The sequence below is a fragment of the Balaenoptera ricei genome, chromosome 5, assembly GCF_028023285.1.
Source record: "Balaenoptera ricei isolate mBalRic1 chromosome 5, mBalRic1.hap2, whole genome shotgun sequence".
NCBI lineage: Eukaryota > Metazoa > Chordata > Mammalia > Artiodactyla > Balaenopteridae > Balaenoptera > Balaenoptera ricei.
In genome coordinates this window covers 29676685-29703274 of record NC_082643.1, presented here as the reverse complement: position 1 = coordinate 29703274, position 26590 = coordinate 29676685, and the positions used below count along the sequence as shown (strand labels likewise).

The 26590-nt window shown below is 42.4% G+C and overlaps 1 protein-coding gene across 1 annotated transcript in view; it reads left to right on the top strand.

The window, feature by feature from the left end:
* The window catches only part of SLC10A7 (solute carrier family 10 member 7), a 261224-nt gene extending 240062 nt beyond the window's left edge, over positions 1-21162 (top strand). The window contains exons 11-12 of the mRNA XM_059923937.1: positions 16638-16783; positions 19228-21162. Of these exons, the coding sequence (XP_059779920.1) occupies positions 16638-16783; positions 19228-19257 (176 nt within the window). The 3' untranslated portion in view covers positions 19258-21162. The remainder of the gene's footprint in view (positions 1-16637; positions 16784-19227) is intronic.
* The last annotated feature ends 5428 nt before the right edge of the window (positions 21163-26590 follow it).

Genomic DNA, 26590 nt, shown 5'->3' with positions numbered 1-26590 from the left:
TGGCTTGCAGAGTTTCTACTGAAAGATCAGCTGTTAACCTTATGGGGATTCCCTTGCCTGTTATTTGTTGTTTTTCCTTTGCTGCTTTTAATATTTTTTCTTTGTATGTAATTTTTGATAGTTTGATTAATATGTGTGTTGGTGTGTTTCTCCTCGGATTTATCCTGTATGGGACTCTGTGCTTCCTGGACTTGATTGACTATTTCCTTTCCCATAATAGGGAAGTTTTCAACTATAATCTGTTCAAATGTTTTCTCCGTCCCTTTCTTTTTCTCTTCTTCTTCTGCGACCCCTATAATTCGAATGTTGGTGCATGTAATGTTGTCCCAGAGGTCTCTGAGACTATCTTAAATTCTTTTCATACTTTTTTCTTTATTCTGCTCTGCGCTAGTTATTTCCACTATTTTATCTTCTAGGTCACTTATCCGTTCTTCTGCCTCAGTTATTCTGCTATTGATTCCTTCTAGAGAATTTTAAATTTCATTTATTGTGTTTTTCATCATTGTTTGTTTGCTCTTTAGTTCTTCTTGTTCTTTGTTAAACGTTTCTTGTATTTTCTCCATTCTATTTCCAAGATTTTGGATCATCTTTACTATCATTACTCTGAATTCTTTTTCAGGTAGACTGTCTATTTCTCTTCATTTGTTTGGTCTGGTGGGTTTTTATCTTGCTCCTTCATCTGCTGTGGGTTTCTCTGTCTTCTCATTTTACTTAACTTACTGTGTTTGGGGCCTACTTTTCACAGGCTGCAGGTTCATAGTTCCCGTTGTTTTTGGTGTCTGCCCCCAGTGGCTAAGGTTGGTTCAGTGGGTTGTGTAGGCCTCCTGGTAGAGGGGACTAGTGCCTGTGTTCTGGAGAATGAGGCTGGATCTTATCTTTCTGGTGGGCAGGACAGCATCCAGTCATGTGTTTTGGGGTGTCCGTGACCTTATTATGATTTTAGGCAGCCCCTCTGCTAGTGGGTGAGGTTGTGTTCTTGTCTTGCTGGTTGTTTGGCATAGGGTGTCCAGCCCTGGAGTTTGCTGGTCGTTGAGTGGAGCTGGGTCTTAGCACTGAGATGGAGACCTTCGGAGAGCTTTTGCCATTTGGTATTATGTGGCACTGGGAGGTCTCTGGTGGACCAATGTCCTGAACTCAGCTCTCCCACCTCAGAGGCACAGGCCTGACACCCAGTCAGAGCACCAAGACCGTGTCAGCCACATGGCTCAGAAGAAAAGGGAGAAAAAAAGAAAGAAAGAAAGAAAAAGTAAAATAAAATAAAGTCATTAAAAAATAAAAAAAATTAAATATAAAAAAATTAAAAACTAATTTAAAAAAAAGAAAGAAAGAAGAGACCAACCAAGCCAAAAAACAAATCCACTGATGATAACAAGCACTAAAAACTATACTAAAAAACAGACAGACAGAACCCTAGGACAAATAGTAGAAGCAAAGCTATACAGACAAAATCACACAAAGTCCACCATCTCTGTTTTGGGATGATTCGTTGTCTATTCAGGTGTTCCACAGATGCAGGGTACCTCAAGTTGATTGTGGAGATTTAATCCGCTGCTTCTGAGGCTGCTGGGAGAGATTTCCCTTTCTCTTCTTTGTTCGCATAGCTCCCGGGGTTCAGCTTTGGATTTGGCCCCGCCTCTGCATGTAGGTCACCTGAGGGCGTCTGTTCTTCTCTCACACAGGACGGGGTTAAAGGAGCAGCTGATTCGGGGGCTCTGGCTCACTCAGGCCAGGGGGAGAGAGGGGGACGGATGCAGGGCAAGCCTGCGGCAGCAGAGACCAACATGACGTTGCAGCAGCCTGAGGCGCGCCGTGCGTTCTCCCGGGGAAGTTGTCCCTTCATCATGGGACCCTGGCAGTGGCGAGCTGCACAGGCTCCCAGGAGGGGCGGTGTGGATAGTGACCTGTGCTCGCACACAGGCTTCTTGGTGGTGGCAGCAGCAGCCTAAGCGTCTCATGCCCGTCTCTGGGGTCCGCGCTGATAGCCGCGGCTCGCGCCCGTCTCTGGAGCTCATTTAGGTGGCACTCTGAATCCCCTCTCCTCGCGCACCAGGAAACAATGGTCTCTTGCCTCTTCGGCAGCTCCAGACTTTTTCCCGGACTCCCTCCCCGCTAGCTGTGGCGCACTAGCTCCCTTCAGGCTGTGTTCATGCCGCCAACCCCAGTCGTCTCCCTGCATCCGACCGAAGCCCGAGCCTCAGCTCCCAGCCCCCGCCCGACCCGGTGGGTGAGCAGACAAGCCTCTCGGGCTGGTGAGTGCTGGTCGGCACCGCTCCTCTGTGCGGGAATCTCTCCGCTTTGCCCTCCGCACCCCTGTGGCTGCGCTCTCCTCTGTGGCTCCGAAGCTTCCCCCCTCCGCCACCCGCAGTCTCTGCCCACGAAGGGGCTTCTAGTGTGTGGAAACCTTTCCTCCTTCGCAGCTCCATCCCACTAGTGCAGGTCCCATCCCTATTCTTTTGTCTCTGTTTTTTCTTTTTTCTTTTCCCCTACCCAGGTACGTGGGGAGTTTCTTGCCTTTTGGGAAGTCTGAGGTCTTCTGCCAGCATTCAGTAGGTGTTCTGTAGGAGCAGTTCCACATGTAGATGTATTTCTGATGTATTTGTGGGGAGGAAGGCGATCTCCATGTCTTACTCCTCCGCCATCTTGAAGGTCTCTGAGTCAGCCTTTTAAAAGAGAGATGGATTTATGGGTAAATAACTCTAATTTCTAATCCCCAAATCAAAACATCCTTGTTTTTCTGTGTCAGAAGATATCTCTTCTGAGGTTTAGGTTTATCATAAACATGGTACCACCAAGAAAAAAATTACCACCAGAGGGTGATTAATGGCCATGTTGACAAAACAGAAAGAGTATGTGCAGTTGGGTCACAGTTTACTCCCATTTACAACTTAACTACGATTTGGATGCCTTCCAGAAGTTCCTCTGTCCATTGTTAAGAACATTATCAATGCAAAATCTTAGGGAAAACTAAGTTTAGGGGGTTGGAAGCTGTGGCAGAATCAGTGAAAGTGCATGTCACACTCATCAGCCTCTCATTGGCTCACACTTAAAAAGTTCCAAGTGTTTTTCTTCATTTATATAAAAACACATCTTAAAAAACAATCTGTAAAACTAGGCAAGGCTTTCCAGAGCCAGTCAGATGGGGCCAGCCCTGTGTTGGTGATGACGTTTAATCTATTCTGATGACTTTGGGTTATTTTTGTCGTATGAAGCTCTCATTCTATTTTTGAGGTTTCACATCCTGTGATTGTGAACATTAGGCAGATTATTCTCTTTAGAAGACAAATGACTCTTCCTTCACAGCCCAGAGAAGGAAAAAGGTAAGCTCACTCTACTTCCTTCCCACCTGTCTCTGTAAATATGGTGACCCCTCCCGGAAGCCACCATGGGCATCTGAATGAAGCCTCCATGGCTCAGCTCTTCAATGCATTATTGAATTCCCCGTCTGCTAATTACTCCTACAATGCTGTCAGATAGGTGAGGACGTACGTAATCTTCCGAGGCTGAACCCTTCGATTGGTAGAGTTAAATGTTTCATCGTCAGCATCTGGTGAGACGGCTCAGGCCATTCATTAAACATCTTTTCCAATCAGAACGTACCTGCTTCAAAAAGGAAGTAATGCCAGCTGCTCATTTGGGTCTTTTCTTGCATCTTTATGCAAGTTTTATTACATAAAACTTGCAGCAAAGGGGTACGGTTACAGCCCAGGTGACTGAAGGCTAAACCACCATCTTTCATTTTCTGAATGGGCTGACAATGGTCAGAAAATGGTCATCGACCAACTTTTTTTTTTTTTTAATAGTAATCTTATTTATTTATTTATTTATTTTTATATTTATTTTTGGCTGTGTTGGGTCTTCGTTTCTGTGCGAGGGCTTTCTCTAGTTGCGGCAAGCGGGGGTCACTCTTCATCGCAGTGCGCGGGCCTCTTCACTATATCGGCCTCTCTTGTTGCGGAGCACAGGCTCCAGACGCGCAGGCTCAGTAATTGTGGCTCACGGGCTTAGTTGCTCCGCGGCATGTGGGATCCTCCCAGACCAGGGCTCAAACCCGTGTCCCCTGCATTGGCAGGCAGATTCTCAACCACTGCGCCGCCAGGGAAGCCCCATCGACCAACTTTTATTCAAAGTGAGTAAAAGCTGGTCATATGAGCTCCTCTGTCAAAAGGAATGCCTCTCTTCTTTGCAGACCTTTCCTGTGTAAATATTTTATTTCTTACGTTCTGTATTCTATTCCTTTTCACCCTCCATTATTCTGTGTTAATATCATCAAGCATCTCTTTTTCTCTCGGGTTCCAGGTACTCTGACAAATCACCATTTGAGGCACGTAATGTGGTAGAGGGCCCAGAACCAGAGCCAGGCTGTCTGTGTTCACATCCCAGCTACACACTGTTGCTCACTGTGCGTGGCCTTGGGGAGATTTTTATTCTTCTGCTGCCTCAGTTTTCTCATCTGAAAAATGGAGAGAATAACGGTAGCCTTTACTCACATTGTAGACATAAGGAGTGAATGAGCTAATGTTGGCACACTCTCAGAATAGTGCCTGACCCATAGTAAGCCCTGTGTAATGATTTTCCACAATCTGTATTCCACCTACCAACATACCGATAAGAGCCAGAAAGGTCCATGAACTCCAGATATGGCTTCTGAAGTCCTGCCTGAGGTGGGATGACCGAAAGACTACAACATGAACACTGCTCTTTTTTTTCTAAAACTCTCAATTACTGGAAAGATTGTTCCTTCTGTTATTAATGGCCTCGGACTTTTAGTTTATACCCTTGTATTTGTTCATTTTCCTGCTTTTCCAGGCCTAACTCTGCCTTTTGGATAAAGGGAGATGTATTTTTATATATTATCATAGTCTGTATTTTATAATATATAAAAATGTTATGTTTTTGAATTCTGGTTTTGAAATATGAAGGAAGGATAAATCTCTTAGGAAAGTTTTACATAAACATCAATTTAGCATAGTTATATTAATTGCTCCTGACTACACCGAAAAGAAATAGAGCTGTTGAGTCTTCCTAACCGTGGAGGGGAGGGTGGCAGGAGAGCCCCATCAGGACCGCAGAGGGGATGTCTGAGTTCAATATGTGAAGTGCATTTCTGACACCTCCTGTGTTGGAGTTCCACGTGTCCCTTTCCCTCTCATGTGCCATCTACAGAGATAACCATGGGGCATTTTTCAGGCCTCAGAGGTTGGAAATTAAAATTCCATTTATACTTACCTGTGAAACTGGTAGAAGATTGTCTTGTTTTTCTGCCGGAGGTCTAGCCAAGGGGGTTGGTTGTTAGCCATCCCTGAGCTGCTGCTATTGCCTTTGTGTTCAGCGATTTAGAAATGCCCTAGTCTATGTGGGTTCCCTGAACCCATCACTGGGACACTGAGAAAACTAGAGAGTTCTTATTTGCATATATTATTTAGTTGTACATCATTTTGGATGACTCCTTCTACAGAAAGGACAAGAATCTTTCCTTCTGTGTCTCATAAAGCAACATTGGAGGTTCTGATGGTGGAGTCACATCAAAGATAATATGGCGGGCTTCCCTGGTGGTGCAGTGGTTAAGAATCCACCTGCCAATGCAGGGGACACGGGTTTGAGCCCTGGTCTGGGAAGATCCCACATGCTGCGGAGCAACTAAGCCCGCGTGCCACAACTACTGAGCCTGAGCTCTAGAGCCCGCGAGCTACAACTACTGAAGCCCATGCACCTAGAGCCTGTGCTCCGCAACAAGAGAAGCCACTGAAATGAGAAGCCCGTGCACCGAAACGAAGAGTAGCCCCCGCTCGCCACAACTAGAGAAAGCCCGCGCACAGCAACAAAGATCCAACGTAGCCAAAAATAAATAAATAAAATAAATAAATTTAAAAAAAAGATAATATAGCAGTTTTCCGTTACAGATGGAAAGACACGAAAAGAACAGGGAAGTAAATAAAATGGAAATCACTGGCAAGGGTAAGGCAGCCCAATCTGTGTATTAAAATACCCTGGAGAATTTGAGCAAAAGACCAGTCATTTAGATGGGAGTGAATGAGAGCAGGTCACATGATCCATGACATCCTGTCTACCTTCCTAAGGGAATCTGCAGGAAGTAGACTTGCCAGCCTTTGGAACATTCCAGAATGGGTTCCAGGGGAAGTCGTAGAATAGCCAGCATCATGAGCAGAATGTAATTCTGGGGGCTGTGCAGACGTACCACCTGCTCCAACAGGCCACACGTTAGTGGCCCTCTCTCTGATGGACAGCAAGCCAAGCCATACCCATCAACCTGGAAGTAGGTGGCCTTTCTTTTTACCCACTCTAAAAGAGAGACAAAAATTAGAATAACCCAAATGTTCACTGCATCCATTTTGCCTAACAGCTTTGCAGTGCTGCATTTCCTCACTGCCCTGTGCCATGATTCTGTGGTTGGGTGGAATTTGCTCTTCTCCCAGCTTTGGCATGGTACTCTCCATCTTCTCTCCCTAGTCAATAGGAGCATAAGTTCCATGAAGGCGGGGTTGGAGGAGGGGTATTGGTTTACCCACTTATTCACTGCACCTAGAAGGGTATCTGAAGACTTACTACTTACCAGACATTGTGTATTGTTTCATTTACTGTTTATTAAGAAAAAAAACCCTACAAAGTAGGTACATTTTACAGATGTGAAAACAGAGGTTCAATCACTTGCCTAACCAAAGTAACACAGGTGGTAAGTGGTAAGCATGGGATTCCAACCCAGGGCTCTCTGTGTCTTGTATCAGGCCTCGTAACAGCTACCTGTACTGCCTTGTGTAGGCTACTGGACATAATAAATTATAAATTGCTGCATGAAAGGAGAGCTATATTACTGAAAATTAGCTTGCTTTAGGAAAATCCTAACTGAAGCCTTTTCTAAACAAATTCCAAAACTGTTGGTGTACCTTATCATGGCACCATTTCGTGTTCTAGAAATGGCATATAATTACCCCTTTGTTTAGTAACTGAGATAAATCAGCACCAGTGAGTTTGACTTTCTGTGGCTATTTGTCTCTGAAGAGAAAGAGTGTGTGTGTGTGTGTGTGTGTGTGTGTGTGTGTGTGTGTGTGTGTGCGTATGGTGGGGAAGGGGACCCAGACTGGCATTTAGTGATGCCAGAAAAGAGTGGCTATGTTCCTCTAACAGTGGCTGCCTTCTTCAATTACATTATGATTGGGGAGACCATCTATCCCAATGACTCTTAAAGGCAAACATGGGCTTTTGAACTGAGAGATGCACTAAGAAGGAAGAGATAGAATTCAAATAACAATGTGTAAGATGTTTGGAGGGTAAAATTATGGATGTTTCTAACTAAGAACAAACTAAACAAAAGTGGGAAATCTCCATGACGACTAAAGAGCTAAGCAGCTCGATGCCAGATTTGCCAGCAGCTCTCTCCAGAACTCAGTGGAACATCCGAGAAAGAATTTAAATGGAAAACAAGTCATGTGAATTCAGGCGAATGAACCTTTGAAAGACAGGAAATGATCCAGGTGATTGGCGTATACTCTCTCTTAGCGAAGTGGGAAAGTAAGTGACATATTCAAGTTCAAAAACACAAAGGGTGTTTTTCAATATATTTCCTCTCCTACTCCACTATTCAATACTCATTTCAAAGTTTGGTTTCCACGGTCAGTCCGGTTTCTTTCCTTCCTGCCATATTGAATATATTTTTCTCCTATGAAATACAACCCTCTCCCAGAGGGGTGTGCAAAGGATTCTCTTTTTAGTCCAGTGAAGCAAGTAGTATTTGTTCTTGTCCTGTCTTTTTTGATGGGAAACATTGTTTTAACACCTATTCTTAAATAATTAATCATTCATGTATTGAGTACCAGTCCTGTGCTTAAACACTGCAGGAGATTAAAAGAAAAATATAAGGCTTTGCCTATTTTCAGGGGAAAACAAAACCTACACAAAAGAAAATAATGGCAACATAAGCAAATGCTAAATTATGGAGTGCAACGAGGAAGAGAGGCTTCATTCTTCAAAAGAGGAAGAAATCAGTAGGGAGGCCACCTTCACCATGGAGAAAAATGTAAAGCTGAGCCCAAAACAACCCATAGGATTTAGTCACCCAGAGAGAAAGGACAAGATCGAGGCAGGGGCTCAGCTTTTACAAAGACAAGAAAGTGCTAGGCCTGAGCCAGTGACAGCAATTGGCAACTGAGAGTTTGGTTTAATGGAGTTAACATAGGTTAGTGATTAAAAGTAAATAGACGGTGGTCTAATTCTGCCTCTACCACCTACCGGATGTGTGATGTTAGGCAAGTCACATAACTGCTCTACCCCTCAGTTGCCTCGTGTTTCAGTGGGGAAATTGCCACCTACTTCTTAGGGCTGTTTTAAGGATTAAGTGAGATAATGCAGGAAAAGCACTTGGTAGGCAGGAAGCACTTACAAAATGGCGATAGTTGCAATCGTTCTTTACTGACGTTGAAGGGGTAGAGGATTTGATGAATGGGCACTGGAAAGTCATTGTAATTCTTGAGCAGGGTATTGGCTTTAATTAATGTGGGTTTTAGGAAGATTAATCTGGCTGTGGTTTGTAGGATTGATGAAGGGAAGAGTCTGAAGACAGGGGGTTATGTCAGGAGGCTGAAAGAGTCATTTGGCTTGATTTTATGAGGAACCGAATTAGGAAGGTGGCAGTGAAAACTGAGGGGGAAGGACAGTGCTCGATAGAGGAAAGAATCTCCAGAACTTGGTGACTTGATCTACAAGTAGAAAGACAAATGGGGTTAGTCAAAGATGATCCCCAAACTCTGACTTGTAGAAACTTGGTAAGCATGCACCAGGCCGGCACTCACCCTCTGGACGAAGGAAAGCCAAGGTGATTGGGGCAAGTGCTACAGAAAGTGGGCCCCAAGAAGGCAGGGGCCTTGTCTGTGTTATTTTCCTTATATCCCCAGCACTGGGAACAGTAAGTCACATACAGCAGAGGCCCAGAAAGTATTTTTTGAATGAATGAATGAATGAATGAATGAGTAGATGGTGAGAGCATCATGCACCTACAAGTAAACTCTGAACCACGATATAAAGTAGATGGTGTTCATACTGTGAGCAATAGAGCGGCCTTCCGTGAGAGTTATATAAAGGTCCATATTTAATCGAGGAAGCAAAATGTCTGTTTCTCAAGGAAAAATTTAAAAACTGTCCATCCAGTAGAAAGTAGTAACTGTTGAAACTTGGAACACTGATACAAAGGGAATTTTCTAATTCAGAGAACATAAAATAAACATTTAAAATAGGGGGGAAAAAACCCCACTTGTTCTGGTACGTATTGTTTTATCCTTTCCATCCTGGGTATAGGATAAAAGAAACCCTTTATTTGCTTGTTAGAAGAAGAAAGCTCTCACTTGAAGTTCTTAGTTGGCAGATGTCAGTTGAAAGCTCTGCTTATGGAATATGCCGCAGTGTCAAAGTCTGTTGGATAATTTTAGACGAATGTGTCATGTGTGACATGGAAATATGGCATGCCATACATTAGTGATTTCCCAAGTGTTTGGAGCAGGTAGTAATGTGCTGGGAAAGTGCTCTTTATCTCTCCACACAGTGTACTTGTAGAGCAGTGGGGAAATGCTTTTGGTGGAAATTACTTTAGTCAGAAGAAGAATCCATTTACAATATGCGCCTTCTAACATCTCTCAGACAATGCATTGTATTAAAGAGGCATTTTTTGATTAATGTTTTATAAACATTTTTCAGCATGACAGCTTAAAGTCCCTGTAAAATTGTAAATGCACGCATGGTGTTCACTTCCATAAAGTCAAACGCCGTCTCATAAAGTCTAGTCGGATCCTGTCAACCACGGTGACACAGAATCAGTACCTGGGAGCATTAAAATTAATTTGCTTCATTTATATTACTGCAGTGATCACAAGATGAAAAGAGTCCTATATTTAAATTTTACTTGAAAAAGAAAACTCTTTGGAGTAAGTTTGTTTGGTTTTTTGAAATTATTGCCCTTTTTTTCTCCCGAGTTAATGAATGGAGTGAAAATGGAGTGATAGTCTGCAGAGTAACTTTATGATGGGGTCTGGAAAAGCACAAGTCCCATCCTTCAGTGCTCTTCCTCTAAGCACTAAGATGCTCAGAGATGAAGACAAAACAGTCATTGACCCTAAGAAGCTAACAGCTTAGTGAGGGAAACACACACACACACACACACACACACACACACACGAAGCAAGCAGCGATAATAAATGCAGCAAACGCTAGGCCGGAACACGCCCCAGTTGGGTAAGCCTAGGCAGAAAGGAGCCTTGGGACATCAAGGACGGCTTCCCAGAGGAGGCGAGTTAGAAACTGCGGACTAAGGAATCGGGCAGGTCAAGAAGTGGGTGGCGAGCATCCTGGGCAAAAGGAACTCATGTGCAAAGACCGAGAGGTGAGACTTCTAGAGCCTAGAGCGTGGGCATGGGCCCGGGTTGGGGAGAGGAGGGGAGGAAGGGGCACCACACTCTTCATGGCTGGAGCACAGAGAGAGCCCAGGGGAGCGTGGTGAGACGTAGAGAGATTTTGTACTCAGCCTGGTTGCAGACTGGAAAATACCCTGCAGAGGACAAGCCTGAAGGCAGAGAGACGGGTTTGGGGCGAGGGTGTGGGGCAGGTGAGGGCTGACCGAGCCCTGAAGGAAGGTCACAGGGAGGCGGTGGGAGTGGTCACAGAGGGGCCGGTGAGTTACCTCAGTGAGGGTCGTGGCACATGCCTCGCCCTTTAGTTACCCTGTGAAGTGAGTGCTAATCGGATGAACGATTGAGTGAATTGTTGAAAGCGTGGGTGAAGAGGATGAAAGGGTGGTGCATTACATGGGCTTCTGGAAGAAGACATAGCGATGCTCTCTGATTTGACTTGAAGGTCAAGTTTTGCCAAATTCGTGGCCAGGTGGCAGAAATCGCAGTGTGGTGAGTTCCACAGTCCCAGGACTCTCTCTACTGCATTCCCAGCGTTCGTCCTGATAGTGCTGGAAACACGGCAAAGATGCCCTAGAACAGAGATCGTAAACTCGCCGCTTCCAAACGTTGCCAGGGTGGCCTGGACCACTCGGACGTGGAACCGTACAATAGTTACCTCCCCCTCCACCCCCCTCCCACTTCTCCCAACTTCTCTTCCTACTCTGACCCTCGAGAAAATGAAAATGCACAGGGTGGGAGCTGCCAGGGGGGCGGATGGGGAGAAACTGAGGAAAAGCAGGGGAAAGACTGAGATATAAAGAAGAGATTGCGAAGAAACGAATAACTGAAAAGGAAGGTGGATAATTGAATGATCGAGAAGTAAGGTAGAGTTTCAGACAGAGGGAACAGAAAGGTTCCCAAAACAAAGAGCTTGACTTGAATCTCTGGAGTCCCCCTCCCCTCATCCGGGGATTAGCCGGTGGTCAATCCACCCTGAGAGAGTGACAGGCAAAGACGCAGCAAAGGGACCTGGCCCCTCATCTCCGGAAGCTAAGTTTTTCTCTCTGATGTGATTCTCAATCATACTTTTAACATTAGTCACTGAGAGTGGTGGTGATAGGAAATCTGATTAACAATCGACAAGAAGGTACTGCAGGTGCACAAAGTGGTGAAGAGAAATCCCTACTTCATTCGACAGCTGTCTACAGCGGCGGCCAGTCATGGGGGAGCCCTCTCTTTTCCAGGCGAAGCGGATGACTGGGATGAGAAGCCAAGTGAGGGGGGGCCTGTGTCTCCAGGGTGAGTCAGGCAAACACACCACGCCGTCAACGTAGGGCACTAAAACGGTGTGGGAAAGCGGGGAGGGGACAGTAAGGAAATGAAGGAGTCATAAGTGCAGGAAGTAGCCGGAGCTGCGGGAACAAAGGAAGAAGCTGCGGTTCTCAGAACCTAGAAGTCTGGAGAGGAAACAGGTCAGACCTTCAAGGAGGGGCACGATGGGCTAGCCGCTGGGGCCGAACCCCAGGCCCCTGCTCCTTCTCCAGCCTTCCTCTAGTGTCCAGGGGGCCGCCTGCTGACGAGAAGGCCTGATGTTTGCAGAGTCCCAGCCCGGTCTGTACAGAAGGGTGTGTTCAAAGATGAGATGGAAGAGCTGAAGAACCAGCCCAGGACCAGAAGAGAACTTCATACAGAGTGATAGCAGGGTCCACAGAAGGTAGAAGTTCACTTGTACACTGGAAGTTTCTTGAAGGCAGTGTCAGTCTGGGGTTCCCTTGCCACTGTTGGGGTAGGCCTCGTGGGTACTGAGCTCCTTGCCGCTGTGAAATCACAGGAACACCCCGCTGTGGGTAGCAGGGGAGTGTGAGGTCTGCTGCCCCCGGAAGTGCTGCTGGGAGGGTTAGGGGCCCAAGGGGAGCGCGTTCCGACAGGACTTCTGGACTAGAAAGCTCTCTGCATCCCAGGCCCTCTTCTGCTTCATGGAGCTGCCATGCCTGTGGCATCTTGAACTGAAGACCTCGGAGGCCTTGACCCTTACCTGACACAGAGAACTGGAAACCCAGGTGGCCTGAATTGCAGTAAAGAATCCACCACTTGGGAAAGTTTTCTAACCACTAATGAGGCGTTTCAGTCTCCTCGTCAGTAACATGGTGCAAACAATAGGTTTCATCAACCACCAAGAGTTGTTGTCTGTTCATATGGGAGAGCCCTTGACAGCACCTGGCATCTAGTAAGCACTCACTGCATACAAACCGTTATTATCATTATTACTGCTATCTTTCCATCACACTACAGTGAATTGATGTCGCTTCCATTAAGATACCTTGTGAACTTGCGTATTGGAACAGCAGTCCTGTGACCATATCTGTGAGCTTGCTTGAGCTTGCTGAAGAACGACCCAGAGCCAGCCTGAACTTAGCCAAGAAAGTGTAACTCAGGTGATTTAGCCCAGCAGCCATCGTCCTCGAATTTGGGGTCAGAAACCCCTGCTCTGATCAGTTTTTAGAGACAAGTACCTCCATATTTCTATCATTTGCTCCCTTTAGCCCCACTATTACTCCACCCCACCCCCCAACTCCTTCACATCATCCTTTTGGGCCAAATAACACTTCCTAAAAACTGGAGTGGTATATGTTCAGGTCTTCTTCATTTCTCATTGTAGTAACTTTCTGGGACTATAATTTTTTTTTTTTTTTAGATTTTATTCCTTTCATTTTATTTATTTATTTATTTATATTTTGGCTGCATTGGGTCCTTGTTGTTGCGTGTGGGCTTTAGTTGTGGCGATTGGGGGCTACTCTTCGTTGTGGTGTGTGGGCTTCTTATTGTGGTGGCTTCTCTTGTTGCAGAGCACAGGCTCTAGGCGCATGGGCTTCAGTAGTTGTGGCACGTGGCTCAGTAGTTGTGGCTCACAGGCTCTAGAGTGCAGGCTCAGTATTTGTGGCACATGGGCTTAGTTGTTCTGCAGCATGTGGGATCTTCCCGGACCAGGGCTCGAACCCGCGTCCCCTGCATTGGCAGGCAGATTCTTAACCACTGCGCAACCAGGGAAGCCCTCTGGGACTATAATATTAAATGCTGCTTTTCAACATCTAACACTGATCTAATTCAAATCCAATAAGTGGATTAAGCATATTACTTTTAAAAAGAAAACTCCTTTGTTCTTTATATTAGTGAGAAGATAGAAACTGTGCAAAAATCTAAATGCGTACGCTTGAAGCTTTGAGAGAGACTTTGTTTGGGAAGAGTTAAGTGTTTGCAGTTTATGGCAATGATATGTGAGGCTATGAAAAAGAAAGCAGCCGTGAAATACATTTTTGCATAAAGGTTTGAAATTTATTAGAAGGTAAAAATAATTGAAAAAGCAGAGCTTTCCTCACCGGGCTATCCTAAAATGTTATTTATGTGCCATCATTGTGTGTATTTAGGAGCCTGGGTCCTTTTCAGTGATTGTTCTCAAAGAAACAAAAAGAAAGCTAAGCTGTTAAAACTATTCAGTTGAAAAACTGATGTACATACACAGCCGTACTGCCAACTGGACCACATTAAAGCAATTGGTGATAACAGTCAAATCACCAGTGTCTGAATTCTGTTACAGAAGCTTAATAGTTACATATGTTAGGCAGCTGCTTACAAAATATGCACGCCTTGCCCTGGATATAACAGAGCGGTAGACTCAAAAGTAACATTCATTTACCTGAGTTCCGTTACACCCTTCACTGTGGGATTTAATCATTCAGCACACATTTTAGAATTCATCTGCCGTATACAATACTGCTTAAAGCGCTTCGAGATTCTTGGCCAAAAGAGAATGTGCAAAAGCCTTTATTAATGTCTATTTGGCTAAAGTACCCTCCTACTTATACCCGTATATACCATACTTTATCTTACCATATCCTTTCAGCCCCAAAGTGAACTTGGGGGCTGTGAAATGGTGCCAGGCAGGCTTCCCTAAAGACCAACAGAGTGTTTCACTACTAAGCAAGAAAAGATCCTTTTTTTTTTTTTAATTGTGGTATAGTTGCTTTACAGTGTTGTGCAGAAAAGATCCATTTTTAACCTCTACCTTACTAGTATGCCTCAGCCTTCTCAAAGAAACTCTATTCCCAAATCTGAAAGAGAAATTAAGGAAACCCTCCCATTTACCATTGCAACAAAAAGAATAAAATACCTAGGAATAAACCTTCCTAGGGAGACAAAAGACCTATATGCAGAAAACTATAAGACACTGATAAAAGAAATTAAAGATGATACCAACAGATGGAGAGATATACCATGTTCTTGGATTGGAAAAATCAATATTGTGAAAATGACTATACTACCCAAAGCAATCTGAAGATTCAGTGCAATCCCTATCAAATTACCAATGGCATTTTTTATGGAACTAGAACAAAAAAATCTTAAAATTTGTATGGAGACACAAAAGACCCCGAATAGCCAAAGCAGTCTTGAGGGAAAAAAACGGAGCTGGAGGAATCAGACTCCCTGACTTCAGACTATAGTACAAAGCTACAGTAATCAATAAAATATGGTACTGGCACAAAAACAGAAACATAGATCAATGGAACAAGATAGAAAGCCCAGAGATAAACCCACACACCTATGGTCAACTAATCTATGACAAAGGAGGCAAGGATATACAACGGAGAAAAGACAGTCTCTTCAACAAGTGGTGCTGGGAAAACTGGACAGCTACATGTAAAAGAATGAAATTAGAACACTCCCTAACACCATGCACAAAAATAAACTCAAAATGGATTCAAGACCTAAATGTAAGACCAGACACTATAAAACCCTTAGAGGAAAACATAGGAAGAACACTCTTTGACATAAATCACAGCAAGATCTTTTTTGATCCACCTCCTAGAGTAATGGAAATAAAAACAAAAATAAACAAATGGGACCTAATGAAACTTCAAAGCTTTTGCACAGCAAAGGAAACCATAAACAAGACGAAAAGACAACCCTCAGAATGGGAGAAAATATTTGCACACGAATCAACAGAAAAAGGATTAAGCTCCAAAATATATAAACAGCTCATGCAGCTCAATATTCAAAAAACAAACAACCCAATCCAAAAATGGGCAGAAGACCTAAATAGACATTTCTCCAAAGGAGACATACAGATGGCCAAGAAACCCATGAAAAGCTGCTGAACGTCACTAATTATTAGAGAAATGCAAATCAAAACTACAATGAGGCGTCATGTCACACCGGTTAGAATGGGCATCATCAGAAAATCTACAAACAACAAATGCTGTAGAAGGTGTGGAGAAAAGGGAACCCTCTTGCACTGTTGGTGGGAATGTAAATTGATACAGCCACTATGGAGAACAGTATGGAGGTTCCTTAAAAAACTAAAAATAGAATTACCATATGATCCAGCAATCCCACTACTGGGCATATACCCAGAGAAAACCATAATTCAAAAAGACACATGCACCCCAGTGTTCACTGCAGCACTATTTACAATAGCCAGGTCATGGAAGCAACCTAAATGCCCATCGACAGACGAATGGATAAAGAAGTTGTGGTACACACATACAATGGAATATTACTCAGCCATAAAAAGGAACAAAATTGGGTCATTTGTTGAGACGTGGATGGATCTAGAGACTGTCATACAGAGTGAAGTAAGTCAGAAAGAGAAAAACAAATATTGTATATTAACGCATATATGTGGAACCTAGAAAAATGGTACAGATGAACCGGTTTGCAGGGCAGAAATTGAGACACAGATGCAGAGAACAAACTTATGGACACCAAGGTGGGGAAGGCGGTGGGGGTGTGTGGGTGGTGCTGTGATGAATTGGGCAATTGGGATTGACATGTATACACTGATGTGTATAAAATTGATGACTAATAAGGACCTGCTATATAAAAAAATAAATAAAATCAAATTCAAAAATTAAAAAAAAGAAAAAAAAAGAAAAAAAAGAAACTCTATTCCCCACTATCTTCTCTCCTCTTCTTGTTGGACAGGCTGCTAACTTGCAGTGAGAGTTACTGGTGCCCTTGAACCGACCACCTTTTCAGTTTTAATCTGTTCTAGGTAGAGCTTAGAGGTTTACACAGTGAAAGGAAGATGGAAAGATTTGGTGAGTCGTTCCAGACCTTCCCTTTTTAGTTCTGTGAATGTACACAAGGGAAAGATGGCGCAATCCGAAGTCCAGTTTTAATTGCGTTATGTCTTTAGTTTGATGACAGACTGAATTTGCCTCTAGGTTTTCTGTCTTCTTTGTTCATCAGGGATTCCAATGCTGAAGATCGTGTTTGCAGGCCATGAGTACCTCTCTTTAATATCCGTCCCCTTGCTGATCTACCACCCGGTGCAGATCCTTCTGGGAAGTGTGTTGGTGCCAACAATAAAGTCTTGGATGGTGTCAAGGCAGAAGGTGAGACTCTAGAAGAATCTTATTTGGATCCAAGTCAGATTGAAATGCTCTTTCTGAATCTTAGCTGTTCATATGCTTTAACTTTTACACATATAGCCTTTTTCTCAAGTACACATTTTCTTAACTAAATACGATAATAATGACGCATTAATCCAATTCAATTTGAACAAGAGGATTGAGGGCTAATTGTTCTATATTGTTATAAAAGCACGATGATACTTAAAAGGTAGTTTTTAAAAGCCCTTTTTAATTTGATCATATTGAAGGGCATATTGCAGTGGATTAAAGTTTCAGTAAATATACTCAAAATATATGTGCCCCTCTGCTCGGGTGCCCACCATCTTTGCCCACCTGATCATTTGTATGTGTCCTGATTTCACATGCCTTTCTAAATATGATAGCACCTGGATTTATCCAGAGTGTCTACTTTATTTTTAATTTTCCAGACACATAATAACTTCTTTGTACTATGCGTTTGGGAATTAAAAAATAAAATTTCAGTAGCAAAGGAGGCCACACAAGGACGTCAATTTCGCCACACTTGGCTCAGAAGTCTTGTTACTTATTTGATATTTGTGGATTGGATTTTCTAAATTATCAGCCAAAATAAAATAAACTGAGTGACTCATACAAAATTTAGATGCAGCACATACCAAGGAAGTGCCCATAGAGCTGGCTTCTTCCCAGAGGCTCAGACTTCGCAAGACTTCTTTCACCCGCTCACAAGGTGGCAAGGAGATAGCCAGTGACAGAGCACTGTGTGTCATGTCCTTAGTGTCCTGAAAACGGAATAGCCCCACTACAGCCTGTTAAGCTCTGTGTTATGCTAAGCATGTGCCAGCCTTCACCAGCTTCGGAGTGTAGGCCCTTGAGCTATCCTGCAAGCTCTGCCACCTTACCCCCGTGTGACCCTGGCCATGTTACTTCACGACTCTGTACCTCAGTCTCTGCCACACTAAGACTCATGACAACATCTACTCTTTAGAGTTGTGGAGGATTACGTGGCAGGTGTTTGACAAAAGCTATCTGATATAATCACTGTTATCATCACTGATGTTCCTGATTTTCTACAACACTGTTTGTAGCAGGCTCTGCTGTCCCCATTGAACACGTAGGAACTAGGCCCAGAGAGTTGAGCAACTTGCCCAGGGTTATGGGGGTGGGTTTACTCAGTGCTAGAGTTAGGACTTGAACCCTGGTCTATGTGTCCCCCGAAATCTTTCCCCTACACCACAACGATGCTCCAAACAGAAATACAAGATTGCTTTTGTTTAGTTTTTGGTATTGAAGTGCAGTTAATTTACAATGTTGTGTTAGTTTCAAGTGTACAGCAAAGTGATTGTTATATATATAAGAATATATATAAGAATAAAAATATATAGGAATATGTATATATTCTTTTTCAGATTCTTTTCCATTATAGGTTATTACAAGATATTGAGTATAGTTCCCTGTGCTGTACAGTAGGTCCTTGTTGTTTATCCATTTTATATATAGGGGTATGTATATGTTAATCCCAGACTTTCCTAATTTATCTCTCCCCCCACCACCCCCAAGATTGCTTTTAGAAGGAGAGCCCTAGGTCCCCAGAATCCTGCCTGAGAAGGTAGCCCTCCAGCAGCTTCCCTCCTCTTGTTATTGAACAAAATGTTAGCAAACACCATTCTGTGCTGGGGACCACTCCAGGCTGGGGTCTTCCCACTCAGAATTGGTACAGGAGCAGTTTAGTCATTTTCTTTCTTTTACTATTTATCCCCTTTGAAAACTTCATTTGTATGTATGCTTGTGTTTAACAATGTGTATGTGCATGATAGACCAGAATTTATACATATAAATTTTGACAAAGAATGAAGAAAAAGTATTTGAAAATCCTAATACTCCATCAATAATATACAGTCATAGTGAACAGCAAATTAATCAGAATGAAGTTTTCTTCTAAATGTTTAAAAGCTCCGGGATTTATCCTGCAGAGTAACAGAAGCATTTCCAAAAGGGAAACTAAACTGGACGCTGTTCATTTTTCCCTTTGCACAGAAACCCCTCCAAACCAGGGGGCCACTGGCTAATGTAGAATAACCCAGAAGACCTGGAATATTTAGCCATTCCCACCTGGCCACAAAAACAAAGTGTCCATCGTAAGGGTATCCTTGAGTGTCTCTTCTGCTTTACAGACAATACTGACTGAGACCCACAGGCACCAGCTAGAGCACAGCAGATGGGATGAATAGCCATGCCGGGCGCGGGGGAGATGCCAGATTCCGCAGGCCAGTGAGGTGGGCGGGTGAATTTATTTGGATCCAGGGGTTTGGATCATGGGTTATATAATGCTATCTAGGCGGGCCTCTTCTTCCTTCTCGTAGCATAAATTATCTGGTGTTAATTGATGCTCTCACGTTGCTCGTGGATACCGTCCAACTCTGATGTCATGTTTTCCTTTCTCCTAGGGAGTGAAGTTGACGAGGCCAACAGTATAAGGAAGGAGGTGGTCTTTCCGCAGCGATGTATATACGTACAGGGTTGTACATACAAACAGTTCTGAAGACGTGTATTTGTGAACGTTGCTTCAACGCATATTTTATTTTTTTACACAAAAAATATGACATAACTGTTTAAGTGCCTTAAAATGGATTTAACGAGAGCGTTATTTCTAAAACCTACTTTGTTGGTTACTGCCAGGGGTGGTTCAGTATTTTGGAGTTGTTCTTTTTTTTTTTCCTAACACGGGAAACAGTCATCATAAGTGACAAAAAGCAAACACGTTTTCCTCGTACCACCTTCTGTGCAATACAGCTCTCTACCAGCTACTGTACTGTTTGGAATGAGGTCACACCATCAGGAAAATGCCCTTCTCATGACAGTGAAGATTTCCAAAGTCTTATTCTCGGATACTTTGATTTCCCGTGTGATTCTTTTTTTCTGCAACTGTGACATGCCTCTTCCTTATCAACTCAGCAGGGGTCATAGATTGAATAGATGCTGAAAAGCATAAGTCATCTGCATTTCTTGACATCAGTTTTTAAGACATTCCTTCGAATAGTTTCCACTCAGAAATTCCTCAGTTCCATTACAAGAGATTGTGGTGTTCTATGTCTTAAATTTATTATAAGCTGCTTCAAAGAAAGGGCCTGATGTTTGAGTTATGAGTCAAAGTACGTGCAGTTTTCAGATAAACTACAGGATTTGGGTTTCAGGATTTTTAAAATTATATTTCAAATGTTTTTCGTTTTTCTTCCATTATTTCTTTCTTACCTGTTTTCCAGCACACTTGCAAACTCATAACAACCAAATGTGAGACCCAAAAACGTTACAATTAGTTCGAGAGCAGCAACAATTAATGATGGATTATTTCACATTCCACAACGGAGACCAAAATTTGTTTCCTGTTACACAGATGTGCTGAGCACAAATTTCCCCTTTTAGCCAGAAGCAGCCTGTTACATCTTTGAATTAAGCACACTTAAGGCATTTGAGACAAGTTATTAATGAGAGTTTCCTTGGCAGATTTGACAAATGTTTGCAACATATTTTAAAAAAAATTAAATCACATTGCTCTTACAAATAAATGAAAATATAAAGGTCATAGAGGCAAACAAATGTACATATACACATTCTGTCTAGCTAGATGGAAAAAAAAATAGACACAGAAGATGCAAAACCATTCATCAACCAAAACATCAAGTAAAATTAGCTCCCAATTGGGCATCAGCTTGCCATGGAGTATCCAATATTTGCTTCTACTATGTCTGGAAGAGCTTTCACGACCCAAATAGAGAATAAAGCAATGTACAGAAATAAGGGAACACTTTTTCTGTTTCCTGCACACCATTCTGTCACATCCTCTCTACATGTCTTTTCGTGATTTGACAGATGATATTGGCATCATGAGTCACACCATATCTTCAGCAGCTGTTTTGTTGTTTTATCAACAACAAAAAATCATTCCTTAGAAATTCACCATGTTTATCAGTATCGTAAATTTACATTATTGTTACTACCAGCTCCCATCTTGTGTTACTCCTGACTCATTTCCATGTCACTGAACCTCATAAATTTCATAAGAGTTAGCCTGGGTGTAAGTTTTAAGGCTAGTGCCAGACCCTGCAAAAAGCTATGCTAAACAGGCTGTTTGGCAAGGATTCCTATTGTCAAGAATTTCACTTGTGTCTAAAACTACAGTAATTTTGCTTGATACTTTTGATGCTTACATATGGAGCACAGAAAGGTTTTCATGTTTTGTTCCTACAAGCTTCTTTGAATTTCAGAGTGAATGGAATTGTCTGTCTGAGCTATCATAAAAATCTTTTCCCTAGCATTAGAATACTGATTTTTTTCCCCAACTTATCTACCTCTATTATCTAACACCTATAGTAGGTGTGACTATGGGATAAAATTCAACTGAAAATGATATAACATTTTACCTTTTGCTTTAAAAAAAATGTGTTCTGTTTTCAAATAATCTTCTTTACATAGTGAATTTTGGTGGCTTTATTGATATGTGTATACCTATTTCTTTTTTACACAAATGCTGTGCATATTTTTCCATAAAGGACAAAAAAATAAAATCAAAATATATTTTTAATTCATGCTTATTGGGGTTTAATTATTCATATCTTAAAATATGTTGTTATATCTATGCTCTATCTCTTTTATGCATTTGTTTTGTCTGAATGTATTTATGAAAGAAATACGTTAGATTATATTTATGTTTGCTTGTTTTTCCACCTGTATTTTGTTAATGGTTGTTATGAAATTTGATCTTTTAAATGGATACGAATGCTCATCTTTTCATGTGCTCTTTTCTAAGTTTTAAAATTTTGTGGGTTCTTCTTTTTATTCTTCCCTCTTCTGGTTAAAACTAACACACCCCTGGCTAATGTTCAGTGTTTGTTTATGCTAAATACCAAATTTTTTCAAAAGGATTGGTAAAGTAACGAAATGGATTATTTATGATGAATGGAAGATGGACATAATTCTATGATTAAACAAAGATGTTTCAGAAATCACAAGAGAACCTGTGGCTTATTTTTAACCTGATTTCAGATATACACTCATAATGCCTTCCAAGTATCTGTAGATTTCTTTTAATTCATTCCAGTCCTCTTATACTATTTGTGGTTAGCTGGACATAAGTTTTGTAGTCTTCTCAGGTATCCATCTCAATACTTCCACCACACCATAACGTTAAAATCCAGAACTAGCCCTTGCTAGTTAGAGATTTTCTCAGCATCAGGGTTGAGGACCAAAAGAGAAACATACCCAACAGAAGGGACAGAACATAGGTGATCTGAGTTTTAGCCACCTTGTCAATTTTTTCAGGGATAGAAATATGAACCCTTAGAATGCAGAATGCCTTTTCCAAACCCTGAGTTTCTTCATGGGTACGTTCCCTTTTGTAGAATTCCATACCTTTGTGCTCTCATTTTGCTGTCTTGACTTAGCAAGCCTCTTCTCCCTGGAAGGCTGACAGAAATGTCACCTTGTCCAGGAAGCTTTCCTGCTCCCCCAGTCGGTTCTAGACTTACTCCCTGTGACGTGCCCTTAGAACAAGTCCCTCAAGTCTTCCAAAACCTTTGCTTGTCTAATCATCCCTTTACATTCCTGTCTCCTCCAATGTGGTCCTCATTTGTTTTCCTCCTGTGCCTAGCACAGTGCCTGACTCAGATTAATAACCAAAAAAAAAACAAAACAAAAAACCATTTTCCAAATTGTGATCTTAATGGGTAAGACATGAACCTTCATAATTATGAAAGCTCTTCCCTACATAGAGATCATTACTCCGTTACAAGAAAAACTGATTTTTTTTGCTACTATTCCTAGCTAGCCTGAGGGAAACTGTGAAGTCACATGGTGCTGCTGAGAGAAATGCATGGCTTCATAACTGTAAATACTAGCTCTCCAAGTTGAAGCTGCAGATGTGATATGCAAATAACTTTCACCTTTTATATTTTGACAGAACAATAAACCCTCAATAATTCAGGCTAAATCAGCTTGGGTTGATCTGAATTAGTGAATACTTTATATGCATAAAAAATAAAGGGTTTTCCTTATCGGAATTCTGACATACTTACTATGAAGACTAGATACAAATTATTATGATTATCATCATATTATTGGTTTATGTAGATACATACGAAAGGTCTTATAAGAGTACTCTCTTTAGCAAAGCAGCTAATCTTATTTACACTATAGGACAGTTTCTCAAATGTGAGTAAAATACTAACCTCATGTAAAGGGAAAACAATTTCTCATAGACCCTGGAGAACTTGTTTACAGAGCCGATGATGAGAAACTGTATTAAACATTAAACGTCACTCTAACGATCGGTTGGTGCCAATGTGCTTGTAAACACAGGTGCAGACGAGAGCACTGAAGTCACAGGGCTGAGCTGAGTCACAGGGGGTCACCCAGAAGATGCCCACAGGCCTCTCCAGACCACCCTCCTCCACCGAACTCTCCAGCATCTCAGACTCCACCACCCACACATGGAATGCCACTCCAGTTCCTTGATTTCTACCAAAGTCTGGACACACTGGGTTTGGGGGGATAGAGAAACTTAAAACGGAACGTTAGGAAAAAAATGGAATGTTAGACATCCTGTTCCCATCAACCTCCCAGCCACCCTCCCACCTGGAATTTCTCACTGACCGCCCTTCCCCGCAACCCCAGATACCTGCCCTGTTACCAGCTCTTCCTCTCCCCTCGCTCTCTTCTCCCTTCTCTCCCCATCCCCCAAGTTCACAGAAGTTCAGCCACCTCCTTGTTCATTCTCTGACTTCCTGAACTTGCCCTGGGGCCAACGGCTATATAACCTAACAGAAACTTCCTCATTTCCACTTTCCTCTCATTTCGCCAACTGGGCGTTGGAATGGGGCAACATGAGGATTCGTGTATGTCCTGGATGGGGTGTAGCCCAAACGTCGGGAAGGAGATGGAAAAGGAGCTGTGACTTCTCTCTACACTAGCAAAACAGGCGAAGTTTGTGAATGGGTAATTTATACAAAATGGATAATAGACATATTTTTAAATATTCAGTCTTACCAGAGATCAGGGAAATATACGTTTAAATGAGATACTATTTTTCACCTATGAGATTGACAAAAAGTTGAAAGTTGGATAATATTCAAATATTGATAAAGGTTTGGGGAGAGGGACCTCATGCCCTTCTAGTTGGAACATAAATGGGGATGGAATTTTCTGGAGGGCTATTTAGCTGTACCATCGAAAGCTTAAATATACGTGTTCTTTAGCCCAGCTCTTTGGCTTCTGTGAATCCAGAAATAGATAAGTGCCCTAGAATCTACTGACAAGGACATTTCAGAACATTGATAAGGCTGAAAGGCCACCCAAATTCCCCAACTCAAGGAAATGTTTAAACACTCAATGGTATGGTCTTATCATAGAACATTATTTAGGTATTAAAAGAAATGAGGGTTACTGTGTAATAACAATATATTGTTGAGTGGGAAGAAGAATAAATTTCCGGGAAGAATATGCATTTTGTCATACTATTTTTATATATCCTATTTTTTCATTAGTTAAAATATATGTTACATATGTGTAGGGACACTCCACACATAAAAAATGTTTAGAGGTATAATTATAAGTAACATTATTGAGGTTTTTCTTTAGGCCTGGCACTATTTCACACACTGTACATTATTTCATCTAATCCTCTCAACAACTCTATGAGGTAGGTGGTATTATCCCCATTTTACAGATGAGAAACTGAGTCCCAGACTAAGTGGCTTGCCAAGGCCACAAAATTAAGAAGTGGGCGCATTTTAACCACTCTTAGACTACTTAACAGTGATGATTCCTAGGACCAGAAATGCAGAGGTGTTCATACTTTTAATTGTACCTTTTCTTTTAATCACACTTTGGAAGAGTTCTAACAAGCATAAAGCACAAACTGGGGCTACTTCTGCTACTTCTTGAGCGAACGGCATAATTTATTTCTGAGCCGTGGCGCACTTGTCAAGCAAAACCTTTTTTGGTTGAGAAAGATGGGCCTCTAGGCACATCCTAGGGGGGTAAGGGCCGGACAAGGGAATCTGACTGCCCCATGCATTGAGGTGAGAGGAATTTTGAATCGGAGTCAACAGCATGGGAAAGGGGGCTGAGAGGTCCAAACACTGGAAGAAGAGGAACCAGAGAGAAAGTGGGCCAAAGAGAAAAGACAGTCCAGTGGGAAATGTGTGATGGCCTAAGTGATAGTGGTGGTGGTGGTTAATTATCATTATCATCATTTTTATCTTTTTCCAGCTTTATTGAGGTGTAATTGACAAAGTTGTAAGCTATCTGAAGTGTACAAGTGATGATCCAATATACACATACATTGTGAAAGTATTCCCACCATTAATGAACACACCCTTCACCTCACACAGTTACTTGTGTGTGTGTGTGTGAGGATGCATAATACAGTCTCTTAGCGAATCTCAATTATATGATACAGTTATCACCTACAGTCACCACGATGTCCATCAGATCCTCAGACCTTATTCTTCTTGTAACTGAAAGTTTGTACCCTTTTACCAACCTCTTCTCATTCCCACACCCCCAGCCCCTGGTGACCACTATTCTACTCTCTGCTTCTATGAGTTCTACTTTTTTCTTTTTAAGATTCCACATATAAGTGATACCATGCAGTGTTTGTCTGTCTCTTTCTGGTTTATTTCACTTAGCATAATGCCCACCAGGTTCATCCATGTTGTCACAAATGGCCGGATTTCCTTCTTTTTAAAGGCTGAATAATATTTCATTGTGTATATATACCACATTTTCTTCATCCATTCATCTGTTGATGGACACTTAGGGGCAATGTGAGATGCACCACGTGTGAGATGGTGAGAGCAGTGGGTCCCAGGGTAGGAAGTTGCCGTAAACATTTAGCAGTGGATGAGCTCTAGCTACGTTGGCAAAACCAGCCCGGGAGGCCACACTGACAGCAGAGCTCTCGGTGAACACCTAGCATCAGGGTCTAGAATGCCCACTAGGGACCCCAAATCAATGTGGTTGTAAGGATTTCTAGTCTGGAATAGCCAGTAACAAGGGAACGACCCATGTCTAGGGCTGAGGCCAAGACTTGTTTCCTCCGTGTGTGGTCTTTTCCTATCAGTGGACTCCGAGGCCTGGCATGTGTCAGAAACCCTAGGCTCCTTCCTGCCAATTCTCTGGAATTTCTGAGTTGTGGGGCTTTTGAGTCACTCCAGTGAAGAGAAAACAACACCCTTTATGAAAACCTTGGTTGCAGAGTTCAGGTAGAATTCAGAATCATTGCTAGTTTCTAGAATTTTAGAATATGAGAGAATAAGATCTTGCAGGGGGCATGTAGTTTCCGAGGTGCAGCAGAGTCTACTTAGTGGTTAGCAGTGTGGACTCTGGAATCAGGAAAATCTGAGTTCAAATCCCAGCTCCACCACGTAAGCGTTGTGAGGCTTGCACTCACTACGGATCTTTTTCGTCTTGGTTTCCTTATCTGTACATCGCCGATAATAATGGTACATATCCTCCTAGGAATGTTGAAATAATTAAATGAAAAACTGGAGTAAAGAACCTAGTATCGACGTGGGGGGCAGAGGGATTTTCACACCTTGGCTACTGTGAGTAATGCTGCAGTGAACACGTAGGTACAGGTATCTGTTTGAGTTAGTGATTTTGTTTCATTTGGATATATAACCGGAAGTGGGATTACTGGATCATATGGTAGTTCTATTTTTAATTTCTTGAGGAACCGCCATACTGTTCTCCACAGTGGCTGCTTCTGCAGTCTTAAAGCACCTGCTGCCCATCACCCCCCCAACAAACAAA